Genomic DNA, 15,000 nt, shown 5'->3' on the forward strand with positions numbered 1-15,000 from the left:
TTGAGTAGCTATGACTGTAGATTAACTACTGTAAATTGAGTAGCTTGACTGTAGGTTAACTACTGTAAATTGAGTAGCTTGACTGTAGGTTAACTACTGTAAATTGAGTAGCTTTACTGTAGGTTAACTACTGTAAATTGAGTAGCTTTACTGTATGTTAACTACTGTAAATTGAGTAGCTTGACAGTAGGTTAACTACTGTAAATTGAGTAGTATGACTGTAGTTTAACTACTGTAAATTGAGTAGCATGACTGTAGTTTAACTACTGTAAATTGAGTAGTTTTACTGTAGGTTAACTACTGTAAATTGAGTAGCTTGACTGTAGGTTAACTACTGTAAATTGAGTAGCTTGACTGTAGGTACTGTAAATTGAGTAGCTTGACTGTAGGTTAACTACTGTAAATTGAGTAGCTTGACTGTAGGTTAACTACTGTAAATTGAGTAGTTTTACTGTAGGTTAACTACTGTAAATTGAGTAGCTTGACTGTAGTTTAACTACTGTAAATTGAGTAGCTTGACTGTAGGTTAACTACTGTAAATTTAGTAGCATGACTGTAGGTTAACTACTGTAAATTGAGTAGCTTGACTGTAGGTTAACTACTGTAAATTTAGTAGCATGACTGTAGGTTAACTACTGTAAATTGAGTAGCTTGACTGTAGGTTAACTACTGTAAATTTAGTAGCTTGACTGTAGGTTAACTACTGTAAATTGAGTAGTTTGACTGTAGGTTAACTACTGTAAATTGAGTAGCTTGACTGTAGGTTAACTACTGTAAATTGAGTAGCATGACCGTAGGTTAACTACTGTAAATTGAGTAGTATGACCGTAGGTTAACTACTGTAAATTGAGTAGCTTGACCGTAGGTTAACTACTGTAAATTGAGTAGTATGACCGTAGGTTAACTACTGTAAATTGAGTAGCTTGACTGTAGGTTAACTACTGTAAATTTAGTAGTATGACTGTAGGTTAACTACTGTAAATTGAGTAGCATGACTGTAGGTTAACTACTGTAAATTGAGTAGCATGACTGTAGGTTAACTACTGTAAATTGAGTAGTATTACTGTAGGTTAACTACTGTAAATTGAGTAGCATGACTGTAGGTTAACTACTGTAAATTGAGTAGCTTGACTGTAGGTTAACTACTGTAAATTGAGTAGCATGACTGTAGGTTAACTACTGTAAATTGAGTAGTTTGACTGTAGGTTAACTACTGTATATTGAGTAGCTTGACTGTAGGTTAACTACTGTAAATTGAGTAGCTTGACTGTAGGTTAACTACTGTAAATTGAGTAGCTTGACTGTAGGTTAACTACTGTAAATTGAGTAGCTTGACTGTAGGTTAACTACTGTAAATTGAGTAGTATGACTGTAGGTTAACTACTGTAAATTGAGTAGTTTTACTGTAGATTAACTACTGTAAACTGAGTAGTTTAACTATTGTTTATTTTCTGAAAATACAGTAGTTTTTCTGTCATTTAAATATTGTCAGTTTTATGAGTAATTTGACTGTAGGTTTCACCACTACTGATTTGATTTTTAACGATTTGAGATTTTGAGTAGCTTGTAGTTTGACAAATGTCAGTTTTAAAGGAGCTTCACTAACATTGATCATTATGAAAAATGCGATATCATCACTCAGACACATTTGCCTCTGGTCTTATTGATGTTCTGCTCCTAAATGATTTTAGATCGGCTAACAAAGATTAAATTCAGTCCCATAAACAGAACATGAGGGGTCAGATGATGAAGAGAGCGAGATGGAAGCAAACAACTTTGTTTTGAGTAGTGTTATAAAACTGAAGTCATCACTGATACTTACACACACACATAAACCCTTCACTCTCATTACATCTGCATTAACAGATCAGTGTGTGTGTGTGTGTGTGTACATCTCATTCTAATGTTGCTGTCTGGATAGAGTTGGTGGCTGTATTTCAAAAACAAATGAAAGTGACGGCTCTGAAATTGAGCTTAAAAGTGATTATAAGAACATTACGTGTGTTAAGGCACATCCACGTGTCACGCCTACACCACCTGTCTTGAACATGTTCTTATGCTGCTTCTTTCTCCATCATTTGGTGAGTCATCATTGGCTCTTTCCACGGTTGCCGTGGATACCAACAGCATCTGTGTGTTTCTGTTATGGAGGCAGAGAGATTCTCAAGACTTGTTGTTTATGAGAAGAATGAATAATTCATGTGTAATAAATGACTGTAGAAATGATGTTATTTTGTTAAATGAACTTCCTCTTGTGCAAGAGGCTTAAGAACATACAACAAGCACAAATATGCTCCTTTACACACTTTACACAGACACACACGCTCATGCTAACACCTGCAAGCTGAAGTGTGCTGTACATCAGCAGAGATGGGAGAGAATACAAACTTGCAAAGATTGATTGACATATTAAGGGTGATAACATGCACGATTATGCGTATAATTAAGAGTAGTGTGTTGTTTCAGTTATACACGATGAATATTGTTAAAGTGTTCTCTCTCTGAGGTGTAGTTGTCTTGACGGAAAGGCCTCAGACTGTTAAAGATAGATTTATTAATGAGGTATTTTCAGGGAGTTTTTGTTCTTATTCTGCACCGTATAAAGTGACTTTCTCTAGTGGCAGTGAAGTTTAATGGTGGTATAGATGTTGATGTTTTTATGTTGTGCGCTGTTGCATTGTGGGTAATGTAGTGTGTGTCTGTGGAGTCTGTGCAGTGTACTGCCAGCGGTTCTTCATGTTGCGGGTTGGCGAGGATTGGATCTTCCTCATCCTGCTGGGACTCGTCATGGCTCTGGTTAGCTTTGTCATGGACTTCTGTATAGCCCTTCTATTACAAGGTGAGAGTGTGTGCTGCGTGTGTGACAGTGTGTGTGTGTGTGTGTGTGTGTGTGTGTGTGTGTTTGTTTGTGTATATGTGTGTGTGTGTGTGTGTGTGTGTGTGTGTGTGTGTGTTTGTTTGTGTATATGTGTGTGAGACTATGTGTGTGTGATTGTGTGTGTATATGTGTGTGTGTTTGTTTGTGTGCATGTGTGTATGTGTGTGTGTGTGTGTGTGTGTTTGTTTGTGTATGACTGTGTGTGTATATGTGTGTGTGTGTGTGTATGTGTGTTTGTGTATGACTGTGTGTGTGTTTGACAGTGTGTGTGTATATGTGTTTGTTTGTGTGTGTGTGTGACAGTGTGTGTATGTGTGTGTGTGTGTTTGTTTGTGTATGTGTGTGTGTGTGTTTGTGTATGACTGTGTGTATATGTGTGTGTGTGTGTGTGAGAGTGTTTTTGTGTGTGTGTGACAGTGTGTGTATGTGTGTGTTTGTTTGTGTGTGTGTGTGTGTGTGTATGAGTGTGTGTGTGTGTGTGTGTGTGTGTGTATGTGTGTGTGTGTATTTGAGTGTAAAGGGGTTAAAAACAATTAAGTGTGAAAACTTTTAAAAACGTTTTACTTCAACTTCAAATGTTTTTGGCTTTTTAAACATTTTAAATGTACTCTGTACTTTTGAACTTGAAACAGCACATAAACACTTTTAATGTAATGACTCTACAGCACAGAAGTGGATGTACGGCGGTTTGGACAGTAATGTGATTCTGCAGTATTTGGCGTGGGTCAGTTATCCTGTGGTTCTCATCAGTTTCTCTGCAGGATTTACTCACATAGTAGCACCTCAGGCAGCTGGTGAGACACACACACACACACACACATATATACACACACATACATATACATAAACACACACACACTACCACACACACAGCACACACACACACACACACACTGAGCACACACACATATCACACACATGCATATACATAAACACACACACACACTACACACACACACAGAGACACAAGACACACACACACACAGAGACACAAGACACACACAGACACAGACACACACACATGACACACACACGACACACACACACACACACACAGAACACACACACACACACACAGACACACACACACAGACACACACACACACACAGACACACACACACACACAGTCACACACACACACAGAGACACACACACAAACACACAGACACACACACACACACACAGACACAGACACACACACAGACACACACACAGACACACACACAGACACACAGACACACACACAGACAGACACGCAGACACACACAGACACACACACACACAGACACACACACAGACACACACACAGACAGACACACAGACACACACACACACAGACACACACACACACACATATAGATTTCTATAGTAGATAATTCATCAGGGGTTTCCTGCTTGTATATTGTGTTCAGGTTCTGGTATTCCTGAAATGAAGACGATTCTGAGAGGTGTGGTGCTGAAGGAATATCTCACATTAAAAACATTTGTGGCCAAAGTCGTCGGTCTGACGTGTGCACTGGGCAGCGGATTACCTCTGGGCAAGGAGGTGAACACACACACACACACACACACATTATAATTTACACTACAGGTCAAAAGTCTGGACACTCATTCGTTATTATGACCATTTTCACATTTTTAATAATAATAAAGTCATCAAGCATGATAGATAATCACTCAGTAATGTTGTTTTATTCTCTAAGTATCACAAGCTGTGTGTGTGTGTGTGTGTGTGTGTGTGTGTGTGTGTGAGCGTGTATTTATCACTTTGTGGGGACCAAATGTCCCCATAAGGATAGTAAAACCCGAAATTTTTGACCTTGTGGGGACATTTTGTTGGTCCCCATGAGGAAAACAGCTTATAAATCGTACTAAATTATGTTTTTTGAAAATGTAAAAATGCAGAAAGTTTTCTGTGAGGGTTAGGTTTAGGGGTAGGGTTAGGTTTAGGGGATAGAATATAAAGTTTGTACAGTATAAAAACCATTATGTCTATGGAAAGTCCCCATAAAACATGGAAACACAACATGTGTGTGTGTGTGTGTGTGTGTGTGTGTGTGTGTGTGTGTGTGTGTGTGTGTGTGCGTGTGCGTGTGTTCTCACTTGTAGGGGCCGTTCGTGCACATTGCGAGTTTGTGTGCTGCTCTTCTGTGCAAGTTCATGTCTTTCTTCGATTGGGATTTATGAGGTAACTTCAGTATTTTGGCATATTAAGCTACAACAACATAAAGTTTTCACATCCTTTCATTTTAAGCTCCTCTCTGTGTTTAAATTATGGGTTATTCTCACAAACTGTGCCAAAAACACGTCCGGGCATATTTCCTCTTAAAATCAAAAGAAAGATAAAATTAATAAAATTCTGCTCAAAGAAAATTATTTTTAGTAACATTAATATATATATAGAATGGGAACCAGCACCTTATCATGGTGGAGTTGTTTGTGTGCCCTTATGAACCTGAGGGCTGAGTTGTCTGGAGCCAGGTGCTCCTGGAAGGGCCTCCCAAGGCAAAGTGGTCTCAGGTGAGGGGCCAGACTAAGAATGGTTCACACAGACTCTATGGAAAAAACGGAAAGAGGAGGATTTACCCTGCCCGGAGGAAGCCCAGTGCCTCCGTCTGGAGCCAGGCCCAGATGAAGGGCTCGTCGGCGAGCGCCTGGTGGTCGGGCTTGTCACGGAGCCCGGCCGGGCACAGCCCGGAGAAGCGACGTGACACCCCCCTCTACATCCCTTGAGCTCACCACCCTTTGGACAAATCGCAGGAGTCAGGTGCGTTGCCATATGGGTGGCAGTGAAGGCCGTGGGTCTCGACGGACCAGACCCGGGCGGCAAAGGCTAGCTCTGGGGACGTGGAATGTCACCTCGCTGGGGGGGAAGGAGCCGGAACTGGTGAGGGAGGTGGAGCGTTACCAGTTGGATCTGGTGGGGCTTACTTCAACGCACAGTTTTGGCTCTGGATCCGTACTCCTGGATAGGGGATGGACTCTATTCTTCTCTGGAGTTTCCCAGGGTGTGAGGCGACGGGCAGGTGTGGGGGATACTCACGAGTCCCCGGCTGAGCACCGCTACGTTGGAGTTTACCCCGGTGGATGAGAGGGTCGCCTCCCTATGGGTTATGGGGGGGGGGGGACTCTGACTGTTGTCTGTGCATATGCACCGAACAGCAGTTCAGAATATTCAGCCTTCTTGGAGACCCTGAATGGAGTCCTGAATAGGGCCCCAGTAGGCGACTCCATAGTGATGCTAGGTGACTTCAACGCGCACGTGGGAAATAAACAGGGACACCTGGAAAGGCGTGATTGGGAGGAACGGCCTCCCCGATCTGAACCCGAGTGGATGTTTGTTATTAGACTCCTGTGCTAGTCATGGATTATCTATAACAAACACCATGTTCGAACATGTGGATGCTCATAAGTGTACTCATAAGTGTGTGTGCGTGTGTGTGTTTGTAGACAGTATTTAAGATTGTGTTGTGCAGAAATTGTTAATTTGTGTAATTATTTTTTTTATTGTTTTTGAGTGTATTTGCCTGTATTGTGCTGGCATGTTGTGTAGTTTTGTGTGTGTGTTTGTTGTTAAGAACAGGTCAAGGAATCTGCTGTTGTGTATTAATTAATGTGTATGTTGAACAGAATGAGTCCAGGAACACTGAGATGCTTGCGGCTGCCTGTGCTGTCGGTGTTGGATGCTGCTTTGCTGCTCCCATTGGGGGTAAAAACACAGTGTGTGTTTGTGTGTGTCTGTCTCTGTGTGTGTGTGTGTGTGTGTGTCTGACTGTGTGATTTTTATATTGTGTGATTATGTAACTGCAAAAGGCTGCGATTAAATAAAATAAATATATAGTCTGTATGTGCTGCACGCTTCATAGTGAATAAGTGCTTTAATCTTGCATGAAGCTTGTGTTGTGTACTGTGTATGTATACACACATATGTGTGTGTGTTTCAGGTGTGTTGTTTAGCATTGAGGTCACCTCCACATTTTTTGCCGTACGAAACTACTGGCGAGGATTCTTTGCTGCTACATTCAGTGCCTTCATCTTCAGAGTGCTGGCGGTGTGGAACAGAGATGAAGGTGTGTGTTCATGTGCCCTATAGCACACCTGATGTTCTTGTATGTGTCATAAATGTTGAACAGTTGTCTCTTTGTCCCTCAGAGACGATCACAGCTCTCTTTAAAACACGCTTCAGGCTGGACTTCCCCTTTGACCTCCAGGAGCTTCCTGCCTTCGCTGTGATCGGGTTCGTTCACCTTTTCTCTTTTAATCCACCTCATACCTCAGATATGTGCAAAACATCATTTTCCCGGGTAATTACTTCATAACACTCCATTAAAGGTCCTGTAAGTGATTTTAGCCGTTCTACTTCCATGAGTCGTTGGATAAGCCACACCCCCTCTTTCCAAAACCCTGCCCCTCCAAAGATACCAAATGAGCTTCATTGAGACCGACACGAGCTGAAACGGTTGTTAAAAACAACAGCAGCAAAACAGTGCCCTCATCTGGCAACTGTTATGAACAGCATGGCATAAAAATGGCTTTAAGCCTTTAAACTACAATACTATGAGAACATGCAAAAATGATTGACAGGTCGAAAGCGCCATTGTCCACGGACACATTTTAGTTTGCTGTTTACAGAGACCGGTGAGATATCTCACGACACTTATTTCATTAATATCTTTCAGGGAATAAGAACTTTTTTGCAAACATTTCCCTGAAAAAAACGCTTAGAGCACCTTTATATACCAATCGCTACGGCCAGGCCACGCCCTCTCCTTAAACGCTTAATGAACTTCCTGACATCCTGCTAATTGTTCATGTGCACGTGTTCTCATTGTGGACACGTTGTACCCAATAGATGATTGATGAGGACAAACAAACACTCTAAAGAGCCTCTTGTATTACGAATCTGTTATTCATGAGCATTTTTCCCCACTCATGAATATGCATCAAATCATTAGCATAAAGCTTCATCAGTCTCATTAAGAGATTTGGTTAAACGTGAATTTTTCAGACTTTTCTGGCTATAAGATCTGATTGGATGAGCCATATTTGAAGTGTTTGTACAATGCATGATGAATTAAGCGTGGTAAAATCCCTGTAACGCACGGCTGTTCTTTTCACAGGATTGCTAGCGGATTCGGCGGCGCCTTGTTTGTGTATTTGAACAGAGTGATCGTTCAGTTTATGAGGAAACAGAAAACCATCAACAAGTTTCTCATGAAGAAGTGAGTGTCCTCAGATTGATGTTCACATCCACTGCAACTAATAAAGATATTCATGCATGCATTTCTGCGCGCAACGGATTTTGAGCGTTCAAGCGTTAATGGTGTAGTTTTTGTACTTGGCTACGTTTAAGAAGAAGAGGTCGTCATAAGTGTAGGATCTTTTTCCAATGTGTGCAGGCGTCTGTTGTACCCCGCTCTGGTCACTCTACTCGTATCAACACTCACTTTCCCTCCGGGCTTTGGGCAGTTCATGGCAGGACAGGTAAATCGTGTGTGTGTGTGTGTGTGTGTGTGTGTGTGTGTGTGTGTGTGTTCCCCAGGCATTTAAACTCATTGCCGTTAATAATCTTAATGAGACAGTTAAGAGGAAACATGTAGCGTTCATTAATCATTCTTGACAACACACACAAAATCAATGTGCTCTCTCGCACTCTTTCACATTTATTAGTTAATGACTCAGTATGTGGTAATAAAATGCTCCATTAGCAGTGTTAGCGTTTGAACTTTTGAACTGATTAAAAAGATGTACAATTAGCCATTATTAATAAGTCAATTGAATTTTGCAGCTCACACAAAAGGAGACTCTGGTTTCTTTTTTCGACAATCGCACCTGGGCAAAGCAGGGCATCTCAGAGGACTTTAATTATGACAGTCACTCGACCGCCTGGAAACATCCGCAGGCCAACGTCTTCATCATCCTCGTCATCTTCATCGTTATGAAGGTAAGCAAACGCGCATCTCAGCGGCCGTTCTTGATTCCGAGTCTGGTTTTTCGATTTGTTTTCGTTTTCAAGGGCTCACATGATGTCATACCGCCTCTTGTAGACACTCAGTATGTATATACGGATCTATTCATTTGTAAAATACATTAAAAGAGACGTATTTGTAAATAAAATAAAAAAAAAACATTTGTTAAAAACTAAAAAAAATGAAAAAAAAAATGAAAAAAAAAAAAAATTATATTTGTTAAAAAAAAAATGTGTAAAAAAAACTGTATTTGTAAAAAATTATATCAATTTGAATATATAAATTAATTTGTAAAATACATTAAAAGAGCCGTATTTGTAAATAAATTTAATTTTTTTTTTTTAAATAACTTACAAATATACACACATTTTTTTACAAATTTTTGTAAACATTTAAAAAAAAAATTGTTTATAAAAAAAAAACAAAAAAAATTTATTTAAAAAAATACAAAAGCTATATTTGTAAAAAAAAATATATAAATTTGAATATATCAGTTAATTTGTAAAATACAATAAAAGAGCCGTATTTGTAAATAATAAAAAAACATTTGTTAAAAAAAAAAAAATGTATTTGTAAAAAATTATATCAATAAATATATCAATTAATTTGTAAAATACAAAATACAAAAAAGGAGCCGTATTTGTAAATAAATAAAAAATTTTGTTAAAAAACTATTTGTAAAAAAATAAAAATACCTTTTACAAATATATATCTATATATTTTTTTTACAAACAAATTTTTAATGTTTGTTAAATAACATTTTATTTTTTATTTGTTTGTAAAAAAAAAGCTGTATTTGTAAAAAAATATATAAATTTGAATTTATTGTTTAATTATTTATCCTTTTGATCTTTTATTTAAACTTTACATCTAAATCTAAATATTTAATCTAACCTTTAATTGAAGAAAAACAATTGAAACAGGGGAAATATCTCATTATTATATAAATATTTTCCTTAAAAAGTACTGGCCATAATTATGAGTCTTCCGAGTCTTCTCCTATAATGCCTGATGAGGTCTGAGAACACATAACAAGGGATCTGAGATCATTACAGAATCTCTCCAGATCCTTCATATTCAGAGGTCCAAACTGGTGGACTCTCCTCTTCAGGTCAGTCTCCACAGGTTTTCTATGGGGTTCAGGGGTCTGGGATGGCCATGGCAGAACCTTGATTATTACAAATATTTTTGTGTTGATTTTGATGTTTGTTTTGGATCATTTTCCTGCTGGAAGATCCAACCACGGCCCATTGTAAGCTTTCTGGCAGAGGCAGCCAGGTTCAGATTTTCTATCTGTTGGTATATGATAGAGTCCATGATGCCATGTATCCAAATAAGATGCCCAGGACCTCTGGCAGAAAAACAGCCCCACAACATTAATGATCCAGCACCACATTTAACCGTGGGCATTGGGGGTACTTCATCTCTATGTGTGCCAAACCCACCTCTGGTGTTTGCTGCCAAAAAGCTTTTTATTTGTTTCATCTGACCACAGAAATTGGCCTGTGTGTTACCTCATATTTATACCCCTCTGAAACAGGAAGTCATGGCTGAACAATTTCAGGTTCCTAGTCACCCAGTTGCACTAAAACATATAAAATATACTCATAATAATTTCTAGGGATGCCAAAAATGATGGCCAACTTGTTTCGGAGAAAAATATGTATTTAATGATGAGATATTTCCCCTCTGACTGTTTTATGTAAAGAATGGCTTGAGATTGTGAACAGGGAAAAGATCAAAGTACAAACGTGAAACAGTGAAACACTTTGAACTTGAAACTGTTTCACTCGTATTTAAGATGCAAGGAAAGTAGTTTAATTCCGTTTATTACACCACATTACATTTTTTAATTCATTAAATACATTTTTGTTTTGAAAATCATTTTTCAATACTGGGTGAAACCAACACGGACACAAAGACGTAACACGTGTGTTTTAAACTAGATTTATTTGTTTGTTTTCTCCCCAATTTGGTCCTTGGGGTGGCGTAGCGACTCGCTTCAATCCGGGTGCCGGAGGATGAATCTTAGTTGCCTCCGCGTCTGAGACCGTCAATCCGCGCATCTTATCACAGGACTTGTTGAGCGTGTTGCCATGGAGACGTAGCGCGTGTGGAGGCTTCACGCTATTCTCCGCGGCATCCACGCACAACTCACCACGCACCCCACAGAGAGCGAGAACCACATTATAGCGACCACAAGGAGGTTACCCCATGTGACTCTACCCTCCCTAGCAACCAGGCCAATTTGGTTGCTAAGGAGACATGGCTAGAGTCACTCACCACCTCCACGAGGCGAGAACCACATTATAGCGACCACGAGGAGGTTACCCCATGTGACTCTACCCTCCCTAGCAACCGGGCCAATTTGGTTGCTAAGGAGACCTGACTGGAGTCACTCAGCACGCCCTGGATTCAAACTCATGACTCCAGGTGTGATAGTCAGCGTCAATACTCGTCGAGATACACAGACCAGCTACCAAATTGCATGATCGGCCAATCACAGGACACATTCTTGGCCACTGGATTTTAAATGGTTGTTTGTGGTAATTTTATTTAAAACAAATTCTAATTTGATGGTTTTAGGGCTTGTAAGCATATGAAAACTATATTTTGATTTCCTTGCTCCATTAGTAATTGTGGAACACACCTCAATATTCCACTGGCCTGTATCTGAAAAACTATCCGGCAAATCAAAGTTGTAGTTGAAGGTTTGGGACCATCTGACCATGTGTGTTGTGAGTTACAATCTCTAACGCTCCATTTTAGGTCAGAAAATGTTTGTTAGTAAAAGGTCAATCTGGTCAGTTATTAGGCCTCAAATTCAGTGATTTGACTCTCCTTGAACAAAGTCACGTTCAGTGGAACGATTGGATGGAGATTTGTGAACCGGACGGCTAACGAACAGAATCCAATTCACTAGGAAAATGGATGTGTGTGTGTGTGTGTGTGTGTGTGTGTGTGTGTGTGTGTGTGTGTGTGTGTGATTTGCATCAGTCACTACCTGCATGAGTGTCGCCTTGGCAACCTCATCAGAACCCGGTCGAAACATGTCACTGCACAGGAAGTGATGTCATTAGCGTTGCCATGGGACAAGTGCACTGTGAGTCCTTATGCTGAACAGAGACCTTTGCCTTCACCTGTGTGTGTGTGTGTGTGTGTGTGTGTGTGTGTGTGTGTGTTAGCGTGTATTTATCACTTTGTGGGGACCAAATGTCCCCATAAGGATAGTAAAACCCGAAATTTTTGACCTTGTGGGGACATTTTGTCGGTCCCCATGAGGAAAACAGCTTATAAATCATACTAAATTATGTTTTTTGAAAATGTAAAAATGCAGAAAGTTTTCTGTGAGGGTTAGGTTTAGGGGTAGGGTTAGGTTTAGGGGATAGAATATAAAGTTTGTACAGTATAAAAACCATTATGTCTATGGAAAGTCCCCATAAAACATGGAAACACAACATGTGTGTGTGTGTGTGTGTGTGTGTGTGTGTGTGTGTGTGTGTGCATATATATATAATATATTTAGCCAAATCTTTAAAGATTTACACATTTAAATGTAATAACAGAATTCTATTAAATTAAACTGTGTGTGAGTAACAAAATTAAATGAATAAAACTTAAAATATATTGTTTTATTTTATTAAAGATTATTTGTTATGAATCTGAAATGCATAAATATTAATCTTATTTTCTGTGTGTGTTAGTTTACGTGGCTTTAGTTTGAGGACAAATAAAAGAAGAATCAGGGATGTCTGCATTTGGAAAAATGATGAATATATATATATAATAATTATTTAATTGCGCTCTATATTGTGAAATGTGCCAAATTATCAAATTATGATGACTGCATAAAATTAATTCACTATGTATTTAATTTACAATTTTAATTATTTATTTAATGATGCATTGAATTAATTCATTATGTATTTAATTATTTAAATAAATATGTAATTATCTAATTATACATCAAATTAAATCACTATATATTTAATTAATTATTTAAATATGTAATTATTTATTAATGCATCAAATTAAATCACTATGTATTTAATGATTAATTTAAATATTTAATTATTTATTTAAATATGTAATTTTCTAATTATACATCAAATTAAATCATTATGTATTTAATGATTAATTTCAATATTAAATTATTTATTTAATGATGTGTTTAATTATCTCACTATGTATTTAATGATTTATTAAAATATGTACATATTTATTTAATTAATTTTGTGTAGGACACCACATGATTGTAGACAGCGTCCTGTTTGGATGATTGTGAATATAATTGAAAAGGTTGAAACTTTGAAGGAGCAGCTGCAGGTTGAGAGAGATCGACACAAAGAACGAATGAAAGGAGAGAATATTATGCAATGATCTCTCGATCCACCCACTGCTCTCAAACACTCCAACAACATTCACATAACGCTTACGTAAAGTTCACACAATCCACCCTCTAACTCCACAATCAACACTTCTGTCCTCACAGGAACCATCGATTGCTGTGTGAGTGTCTCTATGTGTGTGTGTGTGTGTGTGTGTGTGTGTGTGTGTGTGTGTGTGTGTGTGTGTGTGTGTGTGTGTGTGTGTGTGTGTGTGTGTGTGTGTGTGTGTGTGAGTGTCTCTGTGTGTATGTGTGTGAGTGTCTCTATGTGTGTGTGTGTATGTGTGTGTGTGTGTGTGTGTGTGTGTGTGTGAGTGTCTATGTGTGTGTGTGTGTGTGTGAGTGTCTCTATGTGTGAGTGTCTCTATGTGTGTGTGTGTGTGTGTGTGTGTGTGTGTGTGTGTGTGTGTCTGTGTGTGTGTGTGTGTGTGTGTGTCTGTGTGTGAATGTGTGTGTGAGTGTCTCTGTGTGTGAATGTGTGTGTGAGTGTCTCTGTGTGTGTGTGTGTGTGTGTCTAATGTGTGAGTGTGTGTGTGTGTGAGTTTGAGTGTGACTGTGTATGTGTGAGTGTGTTTGAGTGTGAGTGTGTGAGTATGTGTGTGTGTGTGTGTGTGAGTGTAAGTGTGTAAGTGTAAATGTGTAAGTGTAAGTGTGTGAGAGTGTGTGAGCGTGTATTTATCACTTTGTGGGTACCAAATGTCCCCATAAGGATAGTAAAACCCGAAATTTTTGACCTTGTGGGGACATTTTGTCGGTCCCCATGAGGAAAACAGCTTATAAATCATACTAAATGATGTTTTTGAAAATGTAAAATGCAGAAAGTTTTCTGTGAGGGTTAGGTTTAGGGGTAGGGTTAGGTTTAGGGGATAGAATATAAAGTTTGTACAGTATAAAAACCATTATGTCTATGGAAAGTCCCCATAAAACATGGAAACACAACGTGTGTGTGTGTGTGTGTGTGTGAGTGTCTCTGTGTGTATGTGTGTGAGTGTCTCTATGTGTGTGTGTATGTGTGTGTGTGTGTGTGTGTATGTGTGTGTGAGTGTCTATGTGTGTGTGTGTGTGTGTGTGTGAGTGTCTCTATGTGTGAGTGTCTCTATGTGTGAGTGTGTCTGTGTGTGTGTGTGTGTGTGTGTGTGTGTGTGTGTGTGTGTGTGTGTGTGTGTGTGTGTGAGTGTCTGTGTGTGAATGTGTGTGTGAGTGTCTCTGTGTGTGTGTGTGTGTGTGTGTCTAATGTGTGAGTGTGTGTGTGTGTGAGTTTGAGTGTGAGTGTGTGAGTGTGTGTGTGTGTCTTTGTGTGTTTGTGTGTGTGTGTGTGTGTTAGAGAGAGTGTGTGTGCTTGTGTGTGTGTGTGTGTGTTGTGTGTGTGTGTGTGTGTGTGTGTGTGTGTGTGTGTGCTTGTGTGTGTGTGTGTGTGTTAGAGAGAGTGTGTGTGCTTGTGTGTGTTTGTGTGTTGTGCGTGTGTGTGTGTGTGTGTCTGTGTGTGTGTGTGTGTGTGTGTTCTTGTGTGTGTGTGTGTGTTAGAGTGTGTGCTTGTGTGTGTTTGTGTGTTGTGTGTGTGTGTGTGTGTGTGTGTGTGTGTGTGTGTGTGTGTGTGTGTGTGTGTGTGCTGCCATTCACTCATTATAATAAATGTATCTATAATTAATTTAATTAGTCTCCTATAAAGTGTTATTAAAACGTTAATCACATCAGATTGTCTTCTGTTGTTCACTAATGAGATCTCTATCGCACAAACACACTTTTATCAGCAAATGTTCTTCTG

The 15,000-nt window shown here is 39.1% G+C and overlaps 2 protein-coding genes across 2 annotated transcripts in view; one reads left to right on the forward strand and one right to left on the reverse strand.

Annotated features, from left to right (window-relative positions):
• Nucleotides 1-15,000, reverse strand: part of LOC127630210 (uncharacterized histidine-rich protein DDB_G0274557-like) — an 83,339-nt gene that overhangs the window by 65,052 nt on the left and 3,287 nt on the right. The gene's annotated exons all lie outside the window — the stretch shown is intronic.
• The window catches only part of LOC127630223 (chloride channel protein 2-like), a 64,071-nt gene that overhangs the window by 39,096 nt on the left and 9,975 nt on the right, over nt 1-15,000 (forward strand). The window contains 11 exon segments of the mRNA XM_052107705.1: nt 2,708-2,839; nt 3,544-3,672; nt 4,292-4,425; nt 4,989-5,054; nt 5,056-5,067; nt 6,510-6,588; nt 6,824-6,949; nt 7,032-7,116; nt 8,000-8,101; nt 8,279-8,363; nt 8,668-8,823. Coding sequence (XP_051963665.1) covers nt 2,708-2,839; nt 3,544-3,672; nt 4,292-4,425; nt 4,989-5,054; nt 5,056-5,067; nt 6,510-6,588; nt 6,824-6,949; nt 7,032-7,116; nt 8,000-8,101; nt 8,279-8,363; nt 8,668-8,823 — 1,106 coding nt within the window.

This window comes from Xyrauchen texanus, chromosome 36 (assembly GCF_025860055.1).
Source record: "Xyrauchen texanus isolate HMW12.3.18 chromosome 36, RBS_HiC_50CHRs, whole genome shotgun sequence".
Classification (NCBI taxonomy): domain Eukaryota; kingdom Metazoa; phylum Chordata; class Actinopteri; order Cypriniformes; family Catostomidae; genus Xyrauchen; species Xyrauchen texanus.